The 20,521-nt window shown below is 42.8% G+C and overlaps 1 protein-coding gene and 1 pseudogene across 5 annotated transcripts in view; one reads left to right on the forward strand and one right to left on the reverse strand.

Moving 5' to 3' along the window:
* Positions 1 to 6,212: 6,212 nt before the first annotated feature.
* LOC308534805 (dihydrofolate reductase-like) lies at positions 6,213 to 6,791 on the reverse strand (annotated as a pseudogene). Its single transcript has one exon. The product of its transcript is annotated as a dihydrofolate reductase-like (transcript).
* A 782-nt stretch (positions 6,792 to 7,573) lies between these two features.
* The window catches only part of HECTD4 (HECT domain E3 ubiquitin protein ligase 4), a 150,604-nt gene continuing 137,656 nt past the window's right edge, over positions 7,574 to 20,521 (forward strand). For all 4 annotated transcript variants that reach the window (XM_081113358.1, XM_081113359.1, XM_081113360.1 and 1 more), the window contains exon 1: positions 7,574 to 7,898. In XM_081113358.1, the coding sequence (XP_080969484.1) occupies positions 7,722 to 7,898 (177 nt within the window). In that variant the 5' untranslated portion in view covers positions 7,574 to 7,721. The remainder of the gene's footprint in view (positions 7,899 to 20,521) is intronic.

Genomic DNA, 20,521 nt, shown 5'->3' on the forward strand with positions numbered 1-20,521 from the left:
GAGCCACGCCAGCCGGGCGAGAGCTGTTCTTCAAGCTTCTTTGTCGTTAGGCTTTTCATCCATGTGGATGCTGGTCCCTTAGTTATGATCATGCAAAAAGCTCTAATGAGACATTCTCCCTCTTCGTTTTCAAATATCTTTCCGCAGATTTCTTTTCCCTGTCGCCTCATAAACCTGCCCAAGAGCTGAAAGAATATTCCTTGAAAACAAACAACAACCAAAAAAAACGACCCACAGATCACTTGAAAAAAAGACTGAGTAGGTGTGTGTGTGTTTCCTCTTTGTGACAGTGATTAGTGAGGTGGAAATAATCCATCTCCCCCACAGATTCTGTTCGTGTGTGTGTCTATTTAGCAAAGGTGTGTGTGTGTTCCTTGTGTTTTCAAAGACCTTAAAAATTAACATGGCTGCTTTGTTTAAAGCTATTTCAAGCTCTATTAGGCTTATCAAGGACCACTTATCTTTATGCCACACTCGTATTTTTTTGAGCCTGCTAAGGATTACAGACTCGTTTTAGACAGTCAGCTGGTGCAGAAAAGCCAGCAGAAGGGAGAGAGAGATTGCAAAATCCCAGAGGGGGCCGGCTGGGGTAGCGAGGAGATGGTCTGAATCAACAAGCTGGCTCTCTCTTGGGGAGGTGCCTCCCAGGGGAAACCGAGTCCCAACTCCTAAGAGTTTTCTCATGCTTCCTCTTTGCTTCCAACTTAAGGTTGCCCAGCCAACACCTTCTCTTGCTCCTTTTCCCATTCCAAACCTCCCCCCCAACCCCCCGCCATTCTCAAATGAAAGTATGTAAAGGGCAATTCCAAAGAAATCATAAGCTTTCCTTTCTATGAATCTGTGAATGGATGTTTTCTGTGTGCACAGTGTGTGATTGTGTGTGTGTATGTGTGTGCTTGCCTTGACTAAATTTAGATTCTTTTCCAACAAGCTCCCAGCATCCAGTTCTTTTGACCAGGGACTTTCTTTGTCCTGCTGATCCCGTGTAGAAATTCCCAGTAAATGGTCTTTTTTCCAGACGGGGTTCTATAAATATTAACTCATCAGCAGCCTCATCATGCTACAGTGGCAGCCATGTGGCCCTATGACTAATAACTGTTGCTAAAATATTAAATAACTACTCATTATGCAATCTACAGACTTTCAGTCCTGGATATGTGCTATTTTCACTCATTGTGGTGAAAGACAATAGTTCCTGGGCACCTTGACTCCTGGTCTTGAAATCTAAACAAAAGCAGGGGAATGTTTCTCTGAGCTGCACACCATGGTTATTTAGATCCCAAAACCTGAGCATTAAAAAATTGTGATGGTTGCCCTAACCGGTTTGGCTCAGTGGATAGAGCGTTGGCCTGAGGATTAAAGGGTCCCAGGTTCGATTCCAGTCAAGGGCATGTACCTTGGCTGCGGGCACATCCCCAATAGGGAGTGTGCAGGAGGCAGCTGATCGATGTTTCTCTCTCATCGATGTTTCTAACTCTCTATCTCTCTCCCTTCCTCTCTGTAAAAAATCAGTAACATATATTTTTTAAAAATTGTGATGGTTGCCATTTGGTTTGGACCTTGTGAGCAAAAGGAATGAAACAGGGGTGTCTTTACAGCCCAAATAAGGAAGCTGGGATTGTAGAATGAGAGAGACCTAGGTTCATCTCTGAGGTTGAGTGTTTACTGGCTTTGAGGCTTTGAACAAAGTATCTATCTGGGCCTTGGTGTCCCAGCCGAAAGTGGGGAGAATAATATTACCTCTCTCAGAGGGCTGTTACCAGGATTTGCTGAAATGGCCATTCTTTCACATTGCCTGTTTTGTTATTATTTTTATGGCAATATTTGCTCTGAACTGCTGGACTTATTGTCACTTTGCTTTTTATCTATCCCCTCACACTAGATTGTCAGTTCTTTTTTAGAAATTGTTTTATTTTATTGATTTTTAAAAATGTATCTTTATTGTTCAAAGTATTACAGATGTCCCCTTTTTCTCCCATTGACCTCTCCCACTCCTTCCTCCTCCCCAGTATTGCTTCTTCTTTTTCTTCTTCTTTTTTTTTTTTTTTTAGAGAGAGAGAGAGGGAGAGAAACATTGATATGACAGGGAAACACACCAATTGGTTGCCTCCCGCATGTACCTGGATGGCTGAGGATCAAACTCGAAACCTGGGTATGTGACCTGACCAGAAATCATACCTGCCACGTTTTGGTGTACAGGAGGACGCTCCAATCCCCAGAGCCACCCAGCCAGGGCAGCTTCTTTCAGAGAAGACTTTTCTGCCTTGCTCAGCACGGTAACCCCACACCAACAACAACGTCTGTCACACATCAGTAATCAAGAAATACTTGTTGAGTGACTAAGAGAAAAATAGCCATCTCCCTATGCATGATTTTCTGCATATGTTAGATTAGCTGTCCAGGTTTTTGAGAGCAGGGAGTCAATTTTTCATATATTATTTCAGACATTCAGATATACTGTATCTCCATTCTATAGACCTCCCAGGATTTGACACCTACTAGTGGCTTAACAAATGTTTGAGGAATAAACATAATGAAATTAACAATAATTGTAAAGGACATGAGATTGTTGCAACAGTACAATGTATATGATTTATTTGTTTGGGAGGAGGCAGTGCCGGATGGAGCTAGCTAGGGGTTCAAGTCTCCATCCTGCCAATTCCTCAGCAGGTGCAAGTCACTTAATTCTGAGCCTCAGTTCCTTGTAAAATGGGGCTATTAATGAATACTCTGAAGGGTGTTATGATGGATAAATAAATTGATGTACCCTCATTCAGGTGCACCAAAGCTTTTATTTTTTAATTTTTTGCTTTTTTTCAGAAGTAATGCATGCTCTAGGAAGGAAACTTGGGAAACATTCCAAAGTAAAAACCACAAATTCCCCAGTCACCTGGAAATGCACTCCCGAGATTCACCCAAATGTTATCAGGAATGATACCTTCCCAGACATTTATTCTACACCGATGGTCACACATGTAATTTGAAAAATGCAATCACACTATAAACACGATTAAATCTCAAAATTTCCTTACTACTTTGGCCTGATGGTCATGCATGTAATTTGAAAAATGCAATCACACTATAAACACGATTAAATCTCAAAATTTCCTTACTACTTTGGCCTGACATTTTTCCATTTAGCAATCTATCATAACATTTACTTGTGTCAATATTCTTCATAAACATTATTCTGATGGCTTCATAATATTCTATCTTATGGATATACCATTATTATAATTAACCAATCCCATATTGTTGGACATTTAGACTGATTATAATTCCCCTCTGATAAACAATACTAAGCTGTACATCCCTGTATACCTATCCTTAACTATGGATTGAATTATTTCTTTTGGACAACTTCCTCAAAGTTGAATTACTGAATCAAAGGGGATGCATCTTAATGTTCTTCAAGTTTATTTATTTACTAGTGACCCGGTGCACAGATTCGTGCACATTGAAAGGAAATTAATTACAAGAAATATTTTTATATCACTATTCGCCTTCATAATAGAAGTGTCGATCAAATTCATATGCGTGCGATTGGCACCAGCGAGAGCTTTATATGTATGGTGCATGTGGGAGTCAACTTAGCCTTCTATATACGTAGAATAAACTTGTCTAATTAGACCAGCTTTCTGATTTAGCTAAACTTTTTCCAGCCCAGTGAAGCACCCCAACTTCTCTTTCAGGTATTTGTCAGCAACACAGCAGTAAATATCAACACAACAGATTATTATTGTAGATCACACAGGAAGAACAAAGGGTAAAATATTTAACTGCAGCAGTGTTTGACTATATTCTGCGCAGTGAGAAAACCTGAAGTCATTTTCAAGGTCCACCATTTCTTACTTCTTTTTAGTTGGGTCATAGCTACCGGATGGTCGGATGGACACTTATTATTTTAGCCTTTTATATATGTAGATTCTTAATTAAAAGTATTTTTTAGAGCTGTTTTAGGTTCCCATTGAGAGGAAAGTACTGATATTTCCTGTGTATCTGCTGCCCCCACACATGCATAGTCTTCCCCATTATTAACATATGGCACCAGATGGTACATTTGTTACAATCAATGAACCTACATAGACACATTATCACCCAAAGTCCATTGTTTCCATTAGGTTTCACTCTTTTTTTTTTTTCTTTTTCTTTTTAATATATTTTATTGACTTTTTACAGAGAGGAAGGAAGAGGGATAGAGAGTCAGAAACATCGATGAGAGAGAAACATCAGCTGCCTCCTGCACTCTCCCCACTGGGGATGTGCCCGCAACCAAGGTACGTGCCCTTGACCAGATTGAACCTGGGACCCTTGAGTCTGCAGGCCGATGCTCTATCCACTGAGCCAAACCGGCTAGGGCAGGTTTTATGCTTGCTGTTCTATATTCTATGAGTTTGGACAAATGTAAAATGACATGCCATCATGGTACCGACAGTATATTTTCACTGCCCCAAAAATCGTCTGTATCCTATTTATTTATGACTCCCTCCCCCTGCCCTCTGGCAACCAGAGATCCTTTTATTGTCTCCATAGCGTCGCCTTTTCCAGAATGTCATGTAGTTGGAATCATATGCTATGTAGCGTTTTCAGATGGGCTTCTTTCACTTAGTAATACGGATTTCAGGTCCCTCAACATCTCTCAGGGCTGGGTAGCCATTTCTTTAGCACCAAGTAATATTCCAGTGTCTGGATGCACTAGAGTTTATTTATGCATTCACCTACTGAAGTACATCTTGGTTACTTCCAAGTTTTGGCAATTATGAATAAAACTGCTATAAACACCCATGTGCAGGCTTTTGGTGGACACACATTTTCAAGTCCTTTGATACAAAGGAGCGCTTTATTTTTTGCAAGCATGAAAACAATTCAAAGATTACATTCTCATCTCAAAGTTCTAGACCAGTCCTACTCTGCTTGGCAACTCACATTAACAATTTGGTATGTATTCTCCCATACATTTTTAGTTTTTTTTTTTTCATATTTGTATAAAGATTGGATGGTGTGCGTATATTTAAGATTTATATCAATCAGTGTTGAATGTTGAAATATAGCAAATAGTTTGAACTTTCATTCAGGGAGGATTTATTATTGCCAGACAGTGGACACCAAGCATTGTGACTGGTGTTTTATTTTCATTGAGGTTTTTTTTTTTTTTTTTTTTTAAATATATTTTATTGATTTTTTTACAGAGAGGAAGGGAGAGAGATAGAGAGCTAGAAACATCGATGAGAGAGAAGCATCGATCAGCTGCCTTCTGCACATCTCCCACTGGGGATGTGCCCGCAACCCAGGTACATGCCCTTGACCGGAATCAAACCTGTGACCTTTCAGTCCGCAAGCTGACGCTCTATCCACTGAGCCAAACCGGTTTCGGTGATATCGTTAACTTTTACCCTAAAAATATTTGAGCCAATTTATAAGGCAAAAAATGCTATTTCTTTGGATACCTAAAAATCCAAATATTAACATGAGGGATAAAACAAGTTTTAATTTTTTAATTATGTGAAATTTATTTTCTAACTTACTAATTTTGGTTTCTTTTAACTTTTAATTTTAGCCATATGCTTGTTATTAGATTACCTTTTGTGTGTGAAGAGCAGCCTATTCTTATTCAATCAGTGTAACATCCCATGGGATCTCACCCAAGATTACAAATAGAGTTTTTAAAGGTCTCAGGCCTTTTCTTTTAATCATCAAAAAAGTAGTCTCCTACCTGCTTCTTACTATCCCTATGGGATATACTGTAGTTCTCAACTTAGTGATTCTGAGTGAACAGAACTTTTTTCAGAAGTGTGATATGTATAGAGTAATTCTGGTCCCTGTTTTGATTGATCTACTTCTCTTTTAGTATCTAAGTTCTAATTCTTCTGTTTACAATCCATTTCTGACATTTGGACATATTTGGCCAGCTCCTTTCTTTATAGGTAACTAATGCTACCAGGGGATTCTCCCATTGTGGTTTCTTGGCATATATGACTGTAGGCAGGTGCTAGGGACCTAATCCTCAGAATTTCTTGAGGATTCAGACAGTTACAACAACAGATGTTTCACAAATGTTGTGGTTGAGATTAAAACTAATTAATAGAAATACATTGCTTAGAAATAATTATCCACAGATCTAAGTAACAGAAATATCTTTCTCTAATGTTAAATACATAATTGTTTGGAGGGGATGGGGAATAACTTGAAATGAATCAGTCAACACCTTCACATTACTCATTCTTTTCATATACTTCAAATTTGTACTTAATGCCTTTTTCCTCCTGGACATCAGAAAGAACACCTGGGTACTCTGGGAGAAGTTTATATTTCTCCAAAGCAATTTCTGGGAAAAATGTATCACTTTCGAATTCCTGCATGATCCTTGTCACAAAGAGTCACTGATGGCCGGGCTTGCTCATGGCTTCCTTATAAACGGAACTGCCTCCTACTATCCAAACCATATCCACTTTATTTTTTAATTCTGATTCCTCAATAAGTTTTAAGGCATCATCCAGACTTTTGGCAAGAAAATTAGCTCCTTTTGGAGGTTCCTTGAGTTCTCTACTGAGAACTAAATTAATCCTGTCCTTTAAAGGCCGATTCTTCTTGGGAATGGAGAACCAGGTCTTCCTACCCATAATCACCAAATTCTGTTTACCTTTTGCTGAAGAGGTTGTGGTCATTCTTTGGAAATACTTGAATTCATTCCTGAGCGGGGGCCAAGGCAGGTCTCCGTTCTTGCCGATGCCCATGTTCTGGGACACAGCGGCGATGCAGTTGAGAGTACGAACCATGACGGCGGCACCAAAAACCTCCTTCATTGAGGTTTTTTTTTTAAATATAGTTTTGTTGATTTCAGAGAGGAAGAGAGAGTTAGAAACATCAATGATGAGAGAGAATCACCCATCAGCTGCCTCCTGCACACCCCCCATTAGGGATCGAGCCTGCAACCTGGGCATGTGCCCCTGATGGAATGGAACCCAGGACCCTTCAGTCCACAGGCCAACGCTGTATCCACTGAGCCAAACCAGCTAGGGCTTTCATTGAGTTTTGAGTGCTGGATTTTTTAGTAAATATGAAGCACCTACTGTGCGGTCCTACCCAGGGCTTATGAACAAGTGTGCAGCGCCTACTCTGCGCCCTATTTTTTTGCATATATCACATTTAAACGTGAGAGCAGGGAGTGAACCTAAATGCTCTGTGGGGGCTCTAGCCTGAGCGAGGGGTGCACACCTGAGTCGGAAGCCTCTGCCCCAGGTGGACTGCAGACTCAGGGCGCCCCCAAATGGCTAGGGCAAGAAGGGGAGCGGGAGGTCAGTCTGAGAGCCAGATGGATTGAAAGGCGACGTGGAAATGCCCCGGACCCCGGACCCCGGCTCCCCGGGCTGCAGGGCGGTGGGCGGGGCCAGCGGTGGGCCGGGCCGTATTGTCCGCTCCGCGGGGCATGCCGGGAGCCCCGCCCCCAACATGGCGTCTCACTGACAGTTGGCTGCCGAGCGCCAGAGGCGGATCCTGCTCCTCAGGGCGGCGGCGGCGGCGGGGCCGGGGTCTCCGGGGCCGGGGGCTGCGGGGATGGCGGCTCGGACCGCCTAGGGCGGAGCTGCACGGGCGAGGCGGCGAGCGGGGCGTTGCAGGCGGGCGCGCCTGCGGCTGCCATGGACTGGTGAGCGCGGCGACTCCTGCTCGCGTCTCCCCGGGCCGGGCGGCTGCTCCTCTCCGTCAGCGTCTCAGCCGGGGCCATGGGCTCGTCGGCGGCCGCGGCAGCTGCTGCGGCGGCGGCCGCGGACTCGGCGCAGTGGCTCTCGGTGAAGGAAGAGACCATCTTTCTGCACGACGGGCTCATCCGCGTCACCGACCTGGCCGAGCTGCCCAGCGAGATCCTCGGGGCCCCAGAGGCCGCCGACACGGACTTGGAGGTGAGCGATCGCGGCCGCCCCCTCCTCTCCGCCGTCAGAGGAGCCCCCCCCCCCGCCCCGCACCCCCGGGGTCGGATCGCACCTCGGCCCCGAGCCCGCGGGGGCTGCCCGGGCCGGTGCGTCGGAGCGCGCGGCGGGCAGGTGGGGGCGCGCGGCCGCCGGGCTGCAGACCGCTCGCCGCCCTCCCTCGCCCTCGGATCGCGGCCCCGCCGGGGCTGGCATTTGCGTGTTCGTCTCGGCACCAGCATTTTATTAGACCGGCACCCGGCGCGGCCTTCGCGCCCCGGGGGAGCCACTGCCGCCTCCCCAGCCTCCCTCCCCTCCCCCACGGACCCCCGGACTCACTTCGCGGGCACACCCAGGCTGCCCAGCTTTGGGGACATGTCCATCTTAGCGCGACGCATCACCCCTCTTTCCTTCCCCAGTTCGGTGTTGATTTTTATTTTATTTTATTTTATTTTTTTACCCCGGTGGGGGTTAGCGGCTGCTGCCGGTCCGCCGTGGGCAATCCGGCAGCTGTGTGTCACGCCTCGGATGGACACGGGGCCTTTGTCAGGGAAGCGGGCGGTGTGGCCCGCGGGGGGTGCGGTGCGGCCCTCCGAGCGCTCTCCGCCCAGGGTCACCGGCGCTTTAGGCCGCGAGGCCCTTCTGTGAGCGCGGGGGTCGCCGCGACGCCCCCGGCGTAGGCGCCACGGCAGGTGCAAAAGCAGGTCTCGGCCACGGGGCTCCTGCTTCGGGGGCAGAAGGAAACCACGTAGGCTCGGGCGATGGGAACTGCCATCGACCTCCCAGCGGTGGGAAGGCGGCCGATCGCTTCTTCGAGGCCGGCGATGCTGACGCTGCCCCCCGCCCCCCACCCTCCCCTTCACTTGGTGGGATGACAGGCGGACGTGTCGGTGTAGCGCGGGGTGTCTTGAAATTCTTACCCGAAGGAGGCTCTCTGGGGTAGGGCGCAGAGCGGAGGGCCTGCCTGCAGGCTGTGCACGGAATGCGAGGAATCTTTTGTGTTTTTCGGGTTTGCATGCCCTTTGGCTTTGGGCACGAGGAACATCTCTGGAAATGGATGAAGACCCATTACTGCCCCTTTGTGGAAACGGCCGTGATGGGGTCGCCTTGGCTGAGACCTTCCTTTGGACGTGCCTGAGATGCGAAAACGGTCCACTGTATTTTTGAGTCTGGATTTGAGGCTGAGGCTGCAGCATTCCCATTGTGAGCTCTTAATTGATGTATTTTACAGCCTGGCCACCAAAACAGAGGAAGATACGAGTTGCTAGGGAATTCCTAACATTGAATCATAGTTTTATCGTGTCTCATTTGGGCTTGCTCAATAAAAAGTAAGGTGTGTGTCTAAGTGTCTTATCTGCTTGAAAACTCAGGTACTATGCTGTGATGGTGGAATCTTTTAATTTAATTGGCTCTATTGGACCAGATATGGGCAGTGGATGCTCTTTGTTCCTTAGAGACCAATCTCACTTCACAGGTCCAAAAAATGTATATATGCAATTTATTTATTGTTTTAGGATTAAAAAGAGTAGGAGTTACAAATGCTTCAATTGTTAAGTTGGTTTTCCTAAGATGTTTACTGCATAAGTGTGTTGAATGAATTTGTCAGCTGTTTCCACAGAAGAATGATTTTAAAAAGAAAGAACATCTCTGGCCTGAGAGATTAAAGAAGAAAAAACATCTTAAGAAATTTATGGTTTGACCTCTCAGAAACCAATATGTGTAAGGGTGATAAACATTTATGGCAGTTGTAAAGAACTTTTTTTTATTTCTTTACCTAGGCTACATAGTATCAGGAGAAGTGGGTAGCTAAGGATGTTTTTGTAGCCAATAGGTTTGTATTTGTGTGGCTGTGGATTAAGTGTATCCTTTGTGTCTGGCCTCATCTTACTAAATTCTCGAAAGGATCCTAGTAGCTACAAGTTGTTACTCCTTATAACAATTGTAAATATTGCACCCATGGTACAGAAAAGGCAAGTAATATGCTGTAATTTACATCCCTGTGACTATTTTTTAAAACCAATATATTTTCACTAGAGGCCTGGTGCATGACATTTGTGCACTGGTGTGTGTGTGTGTGTGTGGGGGGGGGGGGGGCGGTCCTTCAGCCCAGCCTGTGCCCTCTCACAGTCTGGGACCCCTCAGGGGACATCCTTTGAGGGGTCCTTTGCACTGCCTCAGAGGCAGGAGAGGCTCGCCAGCTGTGAGCCCAGCTTCTGGCTGAGTGGTGCTCCCCCTGTGGGAGCTCACTGACCAACAGGGGGCAGCTCCTGTGTTGAGTGTCTGTCCCCTGGTGGTCAGTGCACATCATAGCGACTGGTCGTTCCACTGTTTGGTCAATTTGCATATTAGCCTTTTATTATATAGGAGGATTGACTTTAAAAAGGGAGGGAGAGGGAGAGAGATAGAAACATCAATGATGAGAGAGAACCATTGATCGGCTGCCTCCTGCACGCCCCCTACTGGAGATTGAGCCTCAAATATGGGCATGTGCCCTGACCGGGTATCAAATCAGGACCTGGTTCATAGGTCGACCCTCAACCACTGAGCCACACAGGCCAAGCCCCATGACTATTTTGTAACTACCAATTTGTATTTCTCAATCTCTTCACCTTTTTCACCCAGTCCCCAAACCTCCCTTCCATCTGGCAGCCCTTAGTCTGTTCTCTGCATCTGAGTCAGTATCTATTTTGTTTTGTAGATTCCCCATATAAGTGAAATCATATGGTATTTATTTTTCTCTGTCTGATTTATTTCACTGAGCATAATACCTCTTGGTCCATCCATGCTTTTGCAGATGGTAAGATTTCATTCTTTTTTATGGTCAAGTAATAGTCCATTGTACATACAGTATGTACCTCAACTTTTTTATGCACTCCTCCATTAATGGGCTCTGATAACATTATTTTTTTCACATTTGATAAAGATTAGAGGCCCATCAACTTTTTAAAAACTAACTTTTGAAATACTACCACCCCTATGAATTACTCTCTTTCATGCCTCTCCTTCCAGTGGACATTTGGGTGAACAATGGCCATTAAAAAAAAAAACAAAACAGCCACTTTAAAAAAATTTATTTTAGAGAGAGAGGAGGGGGAGGGGAGAGAAAGAAAGAGAGAGAGAGAGACAGACAGAGAGAGAGACTTGTTTTCCCACTTATTGATGCATTCATTGGTTGATTCTTATATGTGCCTTGACCGGGGAATGAACTCACAACTGATGCCCTAACCAACTGAGCTACTCAGCCAGGGGCAATGGCCAAATTTTCACCAGGGTTTTAGAGTTCTGTAGAATCCTTCAGTTAACAATTTTGCATTTTGGGAGGTGAGACTCAAATTAAGCCAACTAATTTATGGTTGTGAACCTTAATGTATAAGACTGCATTAGCAAGCATTTGTGATCTTGCTTCCCAGCAGTTGTCATCAGCCTGTCTCAAATAAATTCTTTTTTGTTGTTGTCAATCCTCACCCGAGGATGTTTTTCCATTGATTTTTAGAGAGTGAAGGGAGAGGGAGAGACACAAAGAGAGAAACATCGATGTGAGAGAGATACATTGATTGATTGCCTTCTACACGCACCCTGACCGGAGATTAAGCCTGCAACCTACATTGAATGCCCTTGACTGGAATCAAACCCGGGACCCTTCAGTCCACAGGCCCAATGCTCTAGCCACTGAGCCAAAGTGGTTAGGGTTCAAGTGAATTCTTACAAAAATCTTAAAAAAGAAAAGACTGCACTAGCTGAAATACAGTTGCAGAATTTTAGAGCAAGAAGATGCTTAGCAATAATTTCATTCATTTTAGGAAGAAGTTATCTGAGATTAGGAGAGATTATGACTTGGTCCCTGTAGTGTAGCTAGTTAAGGAAGAGCAAAGGATTAGACCCTTGCTTTCCTGCCTTTGAATTCCACTGTTCTTTTCACTCTGTAAGTTCTGCTCAAAGTTAAATGTCATTATGAAAAAAGAACCCATCCTGAGAAGTAGATCAGCATTAACTTAGCATTTTAATTTAAGCAAAAGATGAGCATTTGAATTAAGAGTTTTTCCCCAGTAAATTATAAAGGAAGGTGTTTTGTTTTATATATATATATATATATATATATATATATATATATATATATATATATTGATTTCAGAGAAAGGGAGAAGGAGAGAGAGAGACAGAAGTATCAATGATGAGGGAGAATCACTGATTGGCTGTGGGGATCGAGCCCGCAACCCAGGCATGTGCCCCTGACCTGAATCAAACCACAGGCTCATACTCTATCCACTGAGCCAAACCGGCCAGAGCTAAAGGAAGGTGTTTTGTTTTTTAAATCAAATAGTGTTTAATCAACAAATTTATTCAATGAGTATTTGTGGAATTCAGGAGTGGGATGGGCCCTCTCTCCGCAGTGTTGGGGGCATAGCAGGGGATAAAAAAATTCTTAGTCCTGGTTTGGCTCAGTGGATAGAGTATTGGCCTGTGGACCAAAGGGTCCTGGGTTCAAGTCCAGTCAAGGGCATGTATCTAGGTTGCAGGCTCCTCCCTGGCCCTGGTTGGGGCGTGTGCAGGAGGCAACCAATCGATGTGTTTCTCTGATATCGATATTTCTCTCTGTCTTTCCCTCTCTCGTCCACTCCTAAAAATCAATGGAAAAATATCCTCGGGCGAGGATTAACAAAAACAGACATACACACACTAGTGCTTTTATTTTAGTGGGAGGATATAAACAATAACAAGTAATCAAATATACAATGTACATATACTCTACATAAATGTCAAATGATAAGTGTGGTGGAGAAAAGTATAGCTGTTTTACAGTGAGTGTGGGTAGGAAAGGAAAGCCCAGGATGGCATTTGAGCAGGGACCTGAAGGAAGTGAGAGAGTGCCATATGGCTACTGGGGAAAGCTCATTCCAGACAGGACAGCAAGCCAAGTCCCTGGGAGGGAAGCATCCTTAGCATCCTTAGCTTGGAGCTCCGAGCTCAGTAAGTGGAGGGAAGAGGATAGTGATAGAAGATGGGGTATCGGTGATGCAGGTCAGGTAGGGCCTTGTAGATAAAGGACTTGGGCTTAACTTGGTGTGAATTAATAGTGGAGGTTTTTTTTCTTGGCCTTAAAAATAGTTACCTGTATTTAATTTTACATTGCTGGCAGAAGCAAAAAGCATGTAGGAAATTATTTTTAAGTGTTGAAATAAATATAAATTTAAAAGAAATAAAAAAAATAACTAGCTCAAAAATGCCCACTCAAATATTGAAATTTGCATTATATTTTATAGAACATTAGTCTTTTTTTAAATGAAGACTTTATAAGGGAAAAGCAGCACAATAGCTCATTTGTGAAAGTTTCTGCTTTCTATCGCATTTTTCTTTACAAATTCCAGGTGGGGACAGGCATCATACATATGGATGCTGACAGATATACTAATTGACTTGCTCAATGTGGCCAAGATATTCTTTACCTCATAGTAAAAATTAGATTAATTTTGAACCCAGGCATTTTGGTTAGTGTTTCTCATTTTTCATCGTGTGTGTTTATAAGCACACCTTCCCCTGCCTCCGCCACACACACTATTAAAGGACTTGAACATGAATGTTCATGGCAGCTTTATTTCTGTTTGCCCAAAACTGTTCACCAAAAGGTGAGTGGATAAACAAGTGTGGTATATCCATATGGTACCACTCAGCAATAAAAAGAAACGAACTGTTGATATTCACAACATAGGTTTATGGTGAGTGCAAGAACCCAGTCAAACACTGTAAGATTTCATGTATATGGAAATTATAGAAAAATGAAAACTAATCTATAGTGACAGAAAGCTGATCAGTGTTAACCGAAGATGGAAGCAGGTAGGAAGGGATCTTTGAAGGGATTGCAAAGGAGCATGAGGAGACTTTCAGGGTGATGGGTAGGTTCCCTATTTTGTGGTTTCATGGTTCTATGGTTGTATGTTTCATGTGTCAAAATTTATCAAATTGTATACTTTATATGTGTATGATTTATTTTATGCCAGTTATACCTCAATAAAACAAATAAACAAAACCCACACAGGCCCAGAATGCTTTACTGATATTTAGGAAAGGAAAAAAGGCTCAGCAGGGCTTTCTGTTTTTTTCTTGTTTGTTTGTTTGCTTGTTTTTTGTTGTTGTTTTTTGCCATGTAAAGAAAGGAGATTTGGTGCCCTAACTGGTTTGGCTCAGTGGATAGAGCATCAGTCTGCGGACTCAAGGGTCCCAGGTTCCAGTCCGGTCAAGGGCATGTACCTTGGTTGCGGGCACATCCCCAATAGGGAGTGTGTAGGAGGCAGCTGATCGATGTTTCTCTCTCATTGATGTTTCTAACTCTCTATCCCTCTCCCTTCTTCTCTGTAAAAAAAAAATCAACAAAATATATTTAAAAAAATAAAAATCATCATTCTCCCCTTTAAAAAAAAAAAAGAAAGGAGATTTGCTTTTGGACCTGATCAACTGAAATAGTCAAGGCTTTGAATACTTAGGATATACTTAACTGAAATGTTTGAGACAGTATTTAGATCTATAAATGTTGATCTGTTCTCTAGGAGGATACTACTAGCCTGTTTATCTTTGGTCAGAATTCTTTGGGGACAAAAATCGTGCACCTATGGATGAGGACAGTGGGTGGGGAGTGAGGACGGAGGGTGGGGTGGGAACTGGGAGGCGGGGAGTTATGGGGGGAAAAAAGAGGAACAAATGTAATAATCTGAACAATAAAGATTTAATTTAAAAAAAAAGGCCGAAACCGGTTTGGCTCAGTGGATAGAGCATCGGCCTGCGGACTGAGAGGTCCCAGGTTCGATTCCGGTCAGGGGCATGTACCTTGGTTGCAGGCACATCCCTAGTAGGGGGTGTGCAGGAGGCAGCTGATTGATGTTTCTCTCTCATCGATGTTTCTAACTCTCTATCCCTCTCCCTTCCTCTCTGTAAAAAAGTCAATAAAATATATTTTAAAAAATGAAAGCTCTGAGGCTTGGCTGGCCAGCTGTCAAGTTAGAATGAAGTATTTAAGGACTGTGGGAGACAGTATTGTCAGGAGGTCAAAGTCAGGCTTAAAGAGCCAGATTGGGGTTGAAATTGTAGCTCTGCCCCTCACTAGCTGTGTAACTTTGGGCAAATTCCATACCTTTAGTAATCCTTGGTTTCCTCTTCCACTGCAGCTTCTTGTCATTATTGTCACCATCTCTACCATGGCCATGACAACAGTGTCAGCACATTGTGTGCCAGACTCAGTGCTAAGCACTTCCCATGCATTAACTCATTCGGTCCTCACAAAAACTTTGTGAGTATGAGGATGGTACTATTATCCTTATTTTACAAATGAAGAAACTGTGGCACAGAAGTGGAGTGATTTGACAAAGGTCATACTCTTAGTAGCAAAACAGACTGAAAGAGATCTGAGTCCGGTCCAGGATGCAGGCTCTATCTAAAACCATTTGCTAGGCTGCCTCTTCACCTCTAAGAGGTGGATAGTAATAGGGTTAATGTCAGGATTAGCTGTGGAGGAATGTGATTGTGTATGCTCAGTGTGTGGACTCTCTATATGGTGCTCTGTTGCTGAAAGTTAGTTTATGCTTTTCCAGTCAGTGCTTATTGTATATGAAAGCAAACGATCCCATCAACAGCTTTTTTTCCTCTAGTAGTGGGTGATGGAGGTAGTGGGGTGTGTGTGTGTGTGTGTGTGTGTGTGTGTGTGTGTGTATGTGTATGTGTATGAAAGAGAAGAACGAGAGAGAGATCCTTCTGGGATTTTCTTCTCAATTTATTTGCAATATGGCTAGATAGATAATAGATAGTCTTCACTTCACTTTTCCTCCAATTGTATGTCTAAGGTCTTGCTAAATAAATCAGTTTTGATTATTATCTGTCTTCTTGGCTTCCATATTGACTGTCACAAAATACTACCTGTTGGCCAGGACTACTGGGTAGATTGTCATCCACCTGTTCTTTCCCAAGTTATAAGGTATTTGTGGTGATAATTATGGAAGAACTGTCAGTTCCTCAAAATGCCCCGTGCTTTCTCCTCCCCGCTCCTCCCTCTTCCCGTCTTGTTTTACAATGGCAGTTGTTGGGTGAACACAAGGAGTGTGATCTGCTTTGCAAGCCGTTTAGTTAATAGTTGTAGACATGTAAATAACAGCAGGTGATCGACGATGGGACAAATGCATAGTTATTTTAGAAGGAGAGAAGACAGAAGAAATTGTAAAACTTTTACTTTGATCATACATTTTAAACATACCTTATGTATCTATTACATTTTTAGAAACTAATACAGGAATACATTCTTAAAAAATTGAAGTAACACCCCTGGCCGGCTTGGCTCAGTGGATAGAGCGTCGGTCTGTGGACTGAAGGGTCCCGGGTTCGATTCCGGCCAAGGGCGCATGCCTGTGTTGCGGGCTCGATCCCCAGTAGGGGACGTGCAGGAGGCAGCCTATCAATGATTCTCTCTTATCACTCATGTTTCTATCTCTCTCTCCTTCCCCCTTCCTCTCTGAAATAAATAAAGAAATACATTTAAAAAAAATGGAAGTAACAGATGAAACTGAAGTTCCTTTTTGACTACCATCCCAACTCCTGGTCTCCATCTAGTCCCCACCCCAGTTAAATCAGGGAGAAAATAATTTGTATATTCTTCAAGACTGTTTTTGAATATGTGCGTGTATGTGTGTGTATATGTACATAACACTTTGAGATGCTAGACCTGTCTTTCTGTAACTGGCTTCTTCAAAAGACTCCGTGCTCTGTTTTGCTTTTTCTATGTCTTTCTGGTTAGATCTACCACATTTTTTAAGTGTTGCACATGACTCCAGAAATACCATAGTTTATTTAGCCATTGTCCTGTTGATGGGTGTCTTGGTTTCCTGTTGCTTTGCTGGCAAATTATCAACAACTAATGACTTAAAATAACACCAACTTACTCTTTTACATTTTTGGAGAGCAGAAGTCAGCAATGATTCACATTATGTTCCTGTGAAGTGTTGGCAGATCTGGTTCCTCCTGGAGACACTAGGGGAGAACTGCTCCCTTGCCTTTTCACAGCTCTAGTGCCCTCCTGTATTCCTTGGCTTGTGGCTCTTTCCTCCATCTTCAAAATCCATCACCCTGTTTTATGATCTGTCGTCATTCCTTCTCTCACTGACTCCTCCCACATCCTTTTCCCAAGGACCCTTGTGATTATATTTAGAGCCCAATTGTCCAGGCTTTCTCCATCTCGAGATCTTTAATTTAATCACATCTGCAAAGTCTCCTTTGCCATCTACAGTCACATCCATGAGCTCCAGGGATTAGAACACCTTTCAGGGATTCTTCAGACTACCATAGCAAGTGTTTTGGTTGGTTTCAGTTTTTCACTATTAAAAATGGTCCTTTAGTGCATATTCTTGAATGCTTGTTTGTGCACACATGGGAGTATTTCTCTAGAGTAGTTCCTGAGAAGTAGAAATATTGGGTCATGGGTGACGATTTTAAATTTTAATAGATCCTGCCCAGTTTCTCTCCAAATGACCATACCAGTTCAGACTCCCAAGTAACATTGCTTGATAGAACCTCTTTTCCTCAAATCCCCATAGAGATAACTTTAGAATTCATGGATTTGCTTAAATTTCTCATTTCTTTAAGCCAGTAGCTTGCAATTAAAAAATGAGTCCAATGGGTGTAATTGGGCACCTGGAAATGCAGGCTGCACCATGGTCAGCCGAAAGGAGCCAGAGTTTTCTGTTCCTGCTGCCGAGCTGTTATCACATCCCTGCAGAGCACTTCTCTTGTGGTGTGATCTCCCTGGACTCCTGGCATATACTCATTTTGGTCACTAATCCAGTTAATACAGACCATGTCCATATATAGACAGGAGGGAGCAACAGCTTCTTACTCTGATGGTCTGGGGATGCTGCCAGAGGCCCACAGATCGAGGGAGCCGCCCACTCTGGGAAGAGATGCACTGGCCCCTAGAGTGTGTTCAGAGTGTACTAGTACAGCAGTGGTTACACAGACTATTTCAACTCAGATCCTTAAATCTTCTCTTTTACATGCCAATATAAGGAGTCATTTTGTGTTTTTGACCTATATGGAAAATAATTGATATTAAATTGATTGTATTTTAATGCTATGCAAAACTTTAAAAAAATAATAATTTAGCCCAGCTGGCGTGGCTCAGTGGTTGAGCATCAACCTGTGAATTAGGAGGTCACAGTTGATTCCCGGTTGGGGCACATGACCAGGTTGTGGGCTCAATCTCCAATATGAGCATGTAGGAGGCAGCCAATCAATGATTCTTTCTCATTATTATTTTTTAAAAATATATTTTATTGATTTTTTACAGAGAGGAAGGGAGAGGGATAGAGAATTAGAAACATCAATGAGAGAGAAACATTGATCAGCTGCCTCCTGCACACTCCCTACTGGGGATATGCCCGCAACCAAGGTACATGCCCTTGGTCGGAATCGAACCTGGGGCCCTTCAGTCCGCAGGCCGACACTGTATCCACTGAGCCAAACCTGTTAGGGCTCTTTCTCATTATTGATGTTTCTCTTCCTCTCTGAAATAAAAAAATATATATATATTTAGAAAAAAAGGACATTTTAAAAATAAAATATTTTTATTGATTTTTAGTGAGAGAGGAAGGGAGGAGAGAGAGAAAAACATCGATGTGTGAGCACAACATCGATTCAGTCAACTGCCTTCTGCACACCCCTGACCTCGGATCGAGCCCGGAACTTGGGCATAGACCCTGGATCCTGGGCATGTGCCCCCACTGGGAATCGAACCAGCAACCCTTCAGTACATAGGATGATACCCAATCAATTGAGCCACACTGGCCAGGGCTATGCAAAACTTTTTTGATTTTAAAGAAGTAATGTATAAATGTTGCAGAAAATAGAGAAAATACCTAAAAGTGTAAGAGGGAAAAGAAATATTCTTTGATTGCACTGCAGTCACATCCATAGGTTCCAGGGATTAGGACATCTTGGTTGGTTTCAGTTTTTCACTGTTAGAAATGGTTCCTTAGTGCATATGCTTGCATGCCTATTTGTGCATTCATGGGAGTGGTTCTCTAGAGTAGCAGTTGCCAACTGGTGGTTCGTGGACCACTGGTAGTCCGTGAGGTCCAAAAGGTTGGTGACTGCTGCTCTAGGGTAGTTCTTGAGAAGGAGAATTGTTGGGTCATGGGTAACCATTTTGAATTCTTACTATGCAAAACTTAATTATTTTTTTACTATATTAATTAGTTCTTACTGTTTTTTCTCTTTAAATTAAAAAACGTTTTTATTGTGACAGTTGACATTCAGTATCTATATATATAAAAGGTTAAGTGACCAACCCAACCGACCGGCCAGTACATGTGACGGGCACTGGCTATTTAGTCCTTCGGGAATGCCGTGTCATAAATTAAAATTGAAAGTAGGTGCAAGCATCATGCTACTGAGAAATCTTAATAATAAAAAGTGGGGTTTTTGTAATGGTACTAGATTTATTATCAAAAGATTACGACCTAACATAATCAAAGCCGAAGTATTAACAGGATCTGCAGAAGGAGAGGTTGTTCTGATTCCAAGAATTGATTTGTCCCTGTCTGACACTGGCCTCCCATTTAAATTAATTCAAAGATAGTTTCCCATGATGCCAGCATTTGGAATGACTATTAAAAAATCACAAGGACAAACTCTAGACAGAGTAGGAATATTCCTATCCGAACCCGTTTCGGACATGGACATGTTGCTTTCTCTCGAGTTCGAAGAGTGTGTGGCATTAAAGTTAAAGTTGTAAATACTTCATTACAAGGGAAATTAGTCAAGCACTCTGAAAGTGTTTTTACTCTTACTGTGGTGTACAGGGAGATATTAGAATAAGTTTAAACATTTATCATGAACTCCCAGTCAAGGGGACAATTTGCATATTAGGCTTTTATTATATAGGATTTCTTCTAATTAATTTCCTTTCAATGTGCACGAATCCATGCACCAGGCCACTAGTCCTATATAATAGAAGGCTAATATTCAAATAGTCCACTTGACCGAGAGTTCAATGGGGAGTTTGACCAGGGGGCAGAGCCAGCCCGTGGCCCCTCCCCCTCTGCCCGGCCCTATCCTCCCCCATTGGGGTGGGCGGGCCCCACCCATGCACAAATTCGTGCACTGGGCCTCTAGTTATTTTATGTTAGTTTCAGGTTCTGTTTTCTTCATAAATAATTGGGATTATATGCTTTATGCAGTTTTGTATTCTTTAATCACTTATTGGAACCATTTTGTCAAATAACTTAAAAACAATTTTTAATGGCTGTATAGTAATTTATGGGTATAATATAGTTGTTTTGCTGCACATTACTGCTTTTTTTAAACATCTGTTTTAAAGATAATTTAAGCTTATAGGAGGCTAAAAGATTTTTAGCATTTAGAGTGTTATTTGTTTGATGAAATTTGATAAATTTAAATTTGTAGTAATTATTAAAGTGTATTTCTGCAACCTGGTACTATTGACAGTTTATAATTTAAAGGGTTGTTTATAGTGCTAAATGATTCCTCTCCAGATGATGTAGAATATTTGTGTGGAGCTTTGAGTTTCTAAAGTGCTATTAAGCACAATTGTGGAATAATTAATGTTCCACAATGGGATACCTGGA

This window comes from Myotis nattereri (assembly GCF_964212035.1).
Source record: "Myotis nattereri genome assembly, chromosome: 19".
NCBI lineage: Eukaryota > Metazoa > Chordata > Mammalia > Chiroptera > Vespertilionidae > Myotis > Myotis nattereri.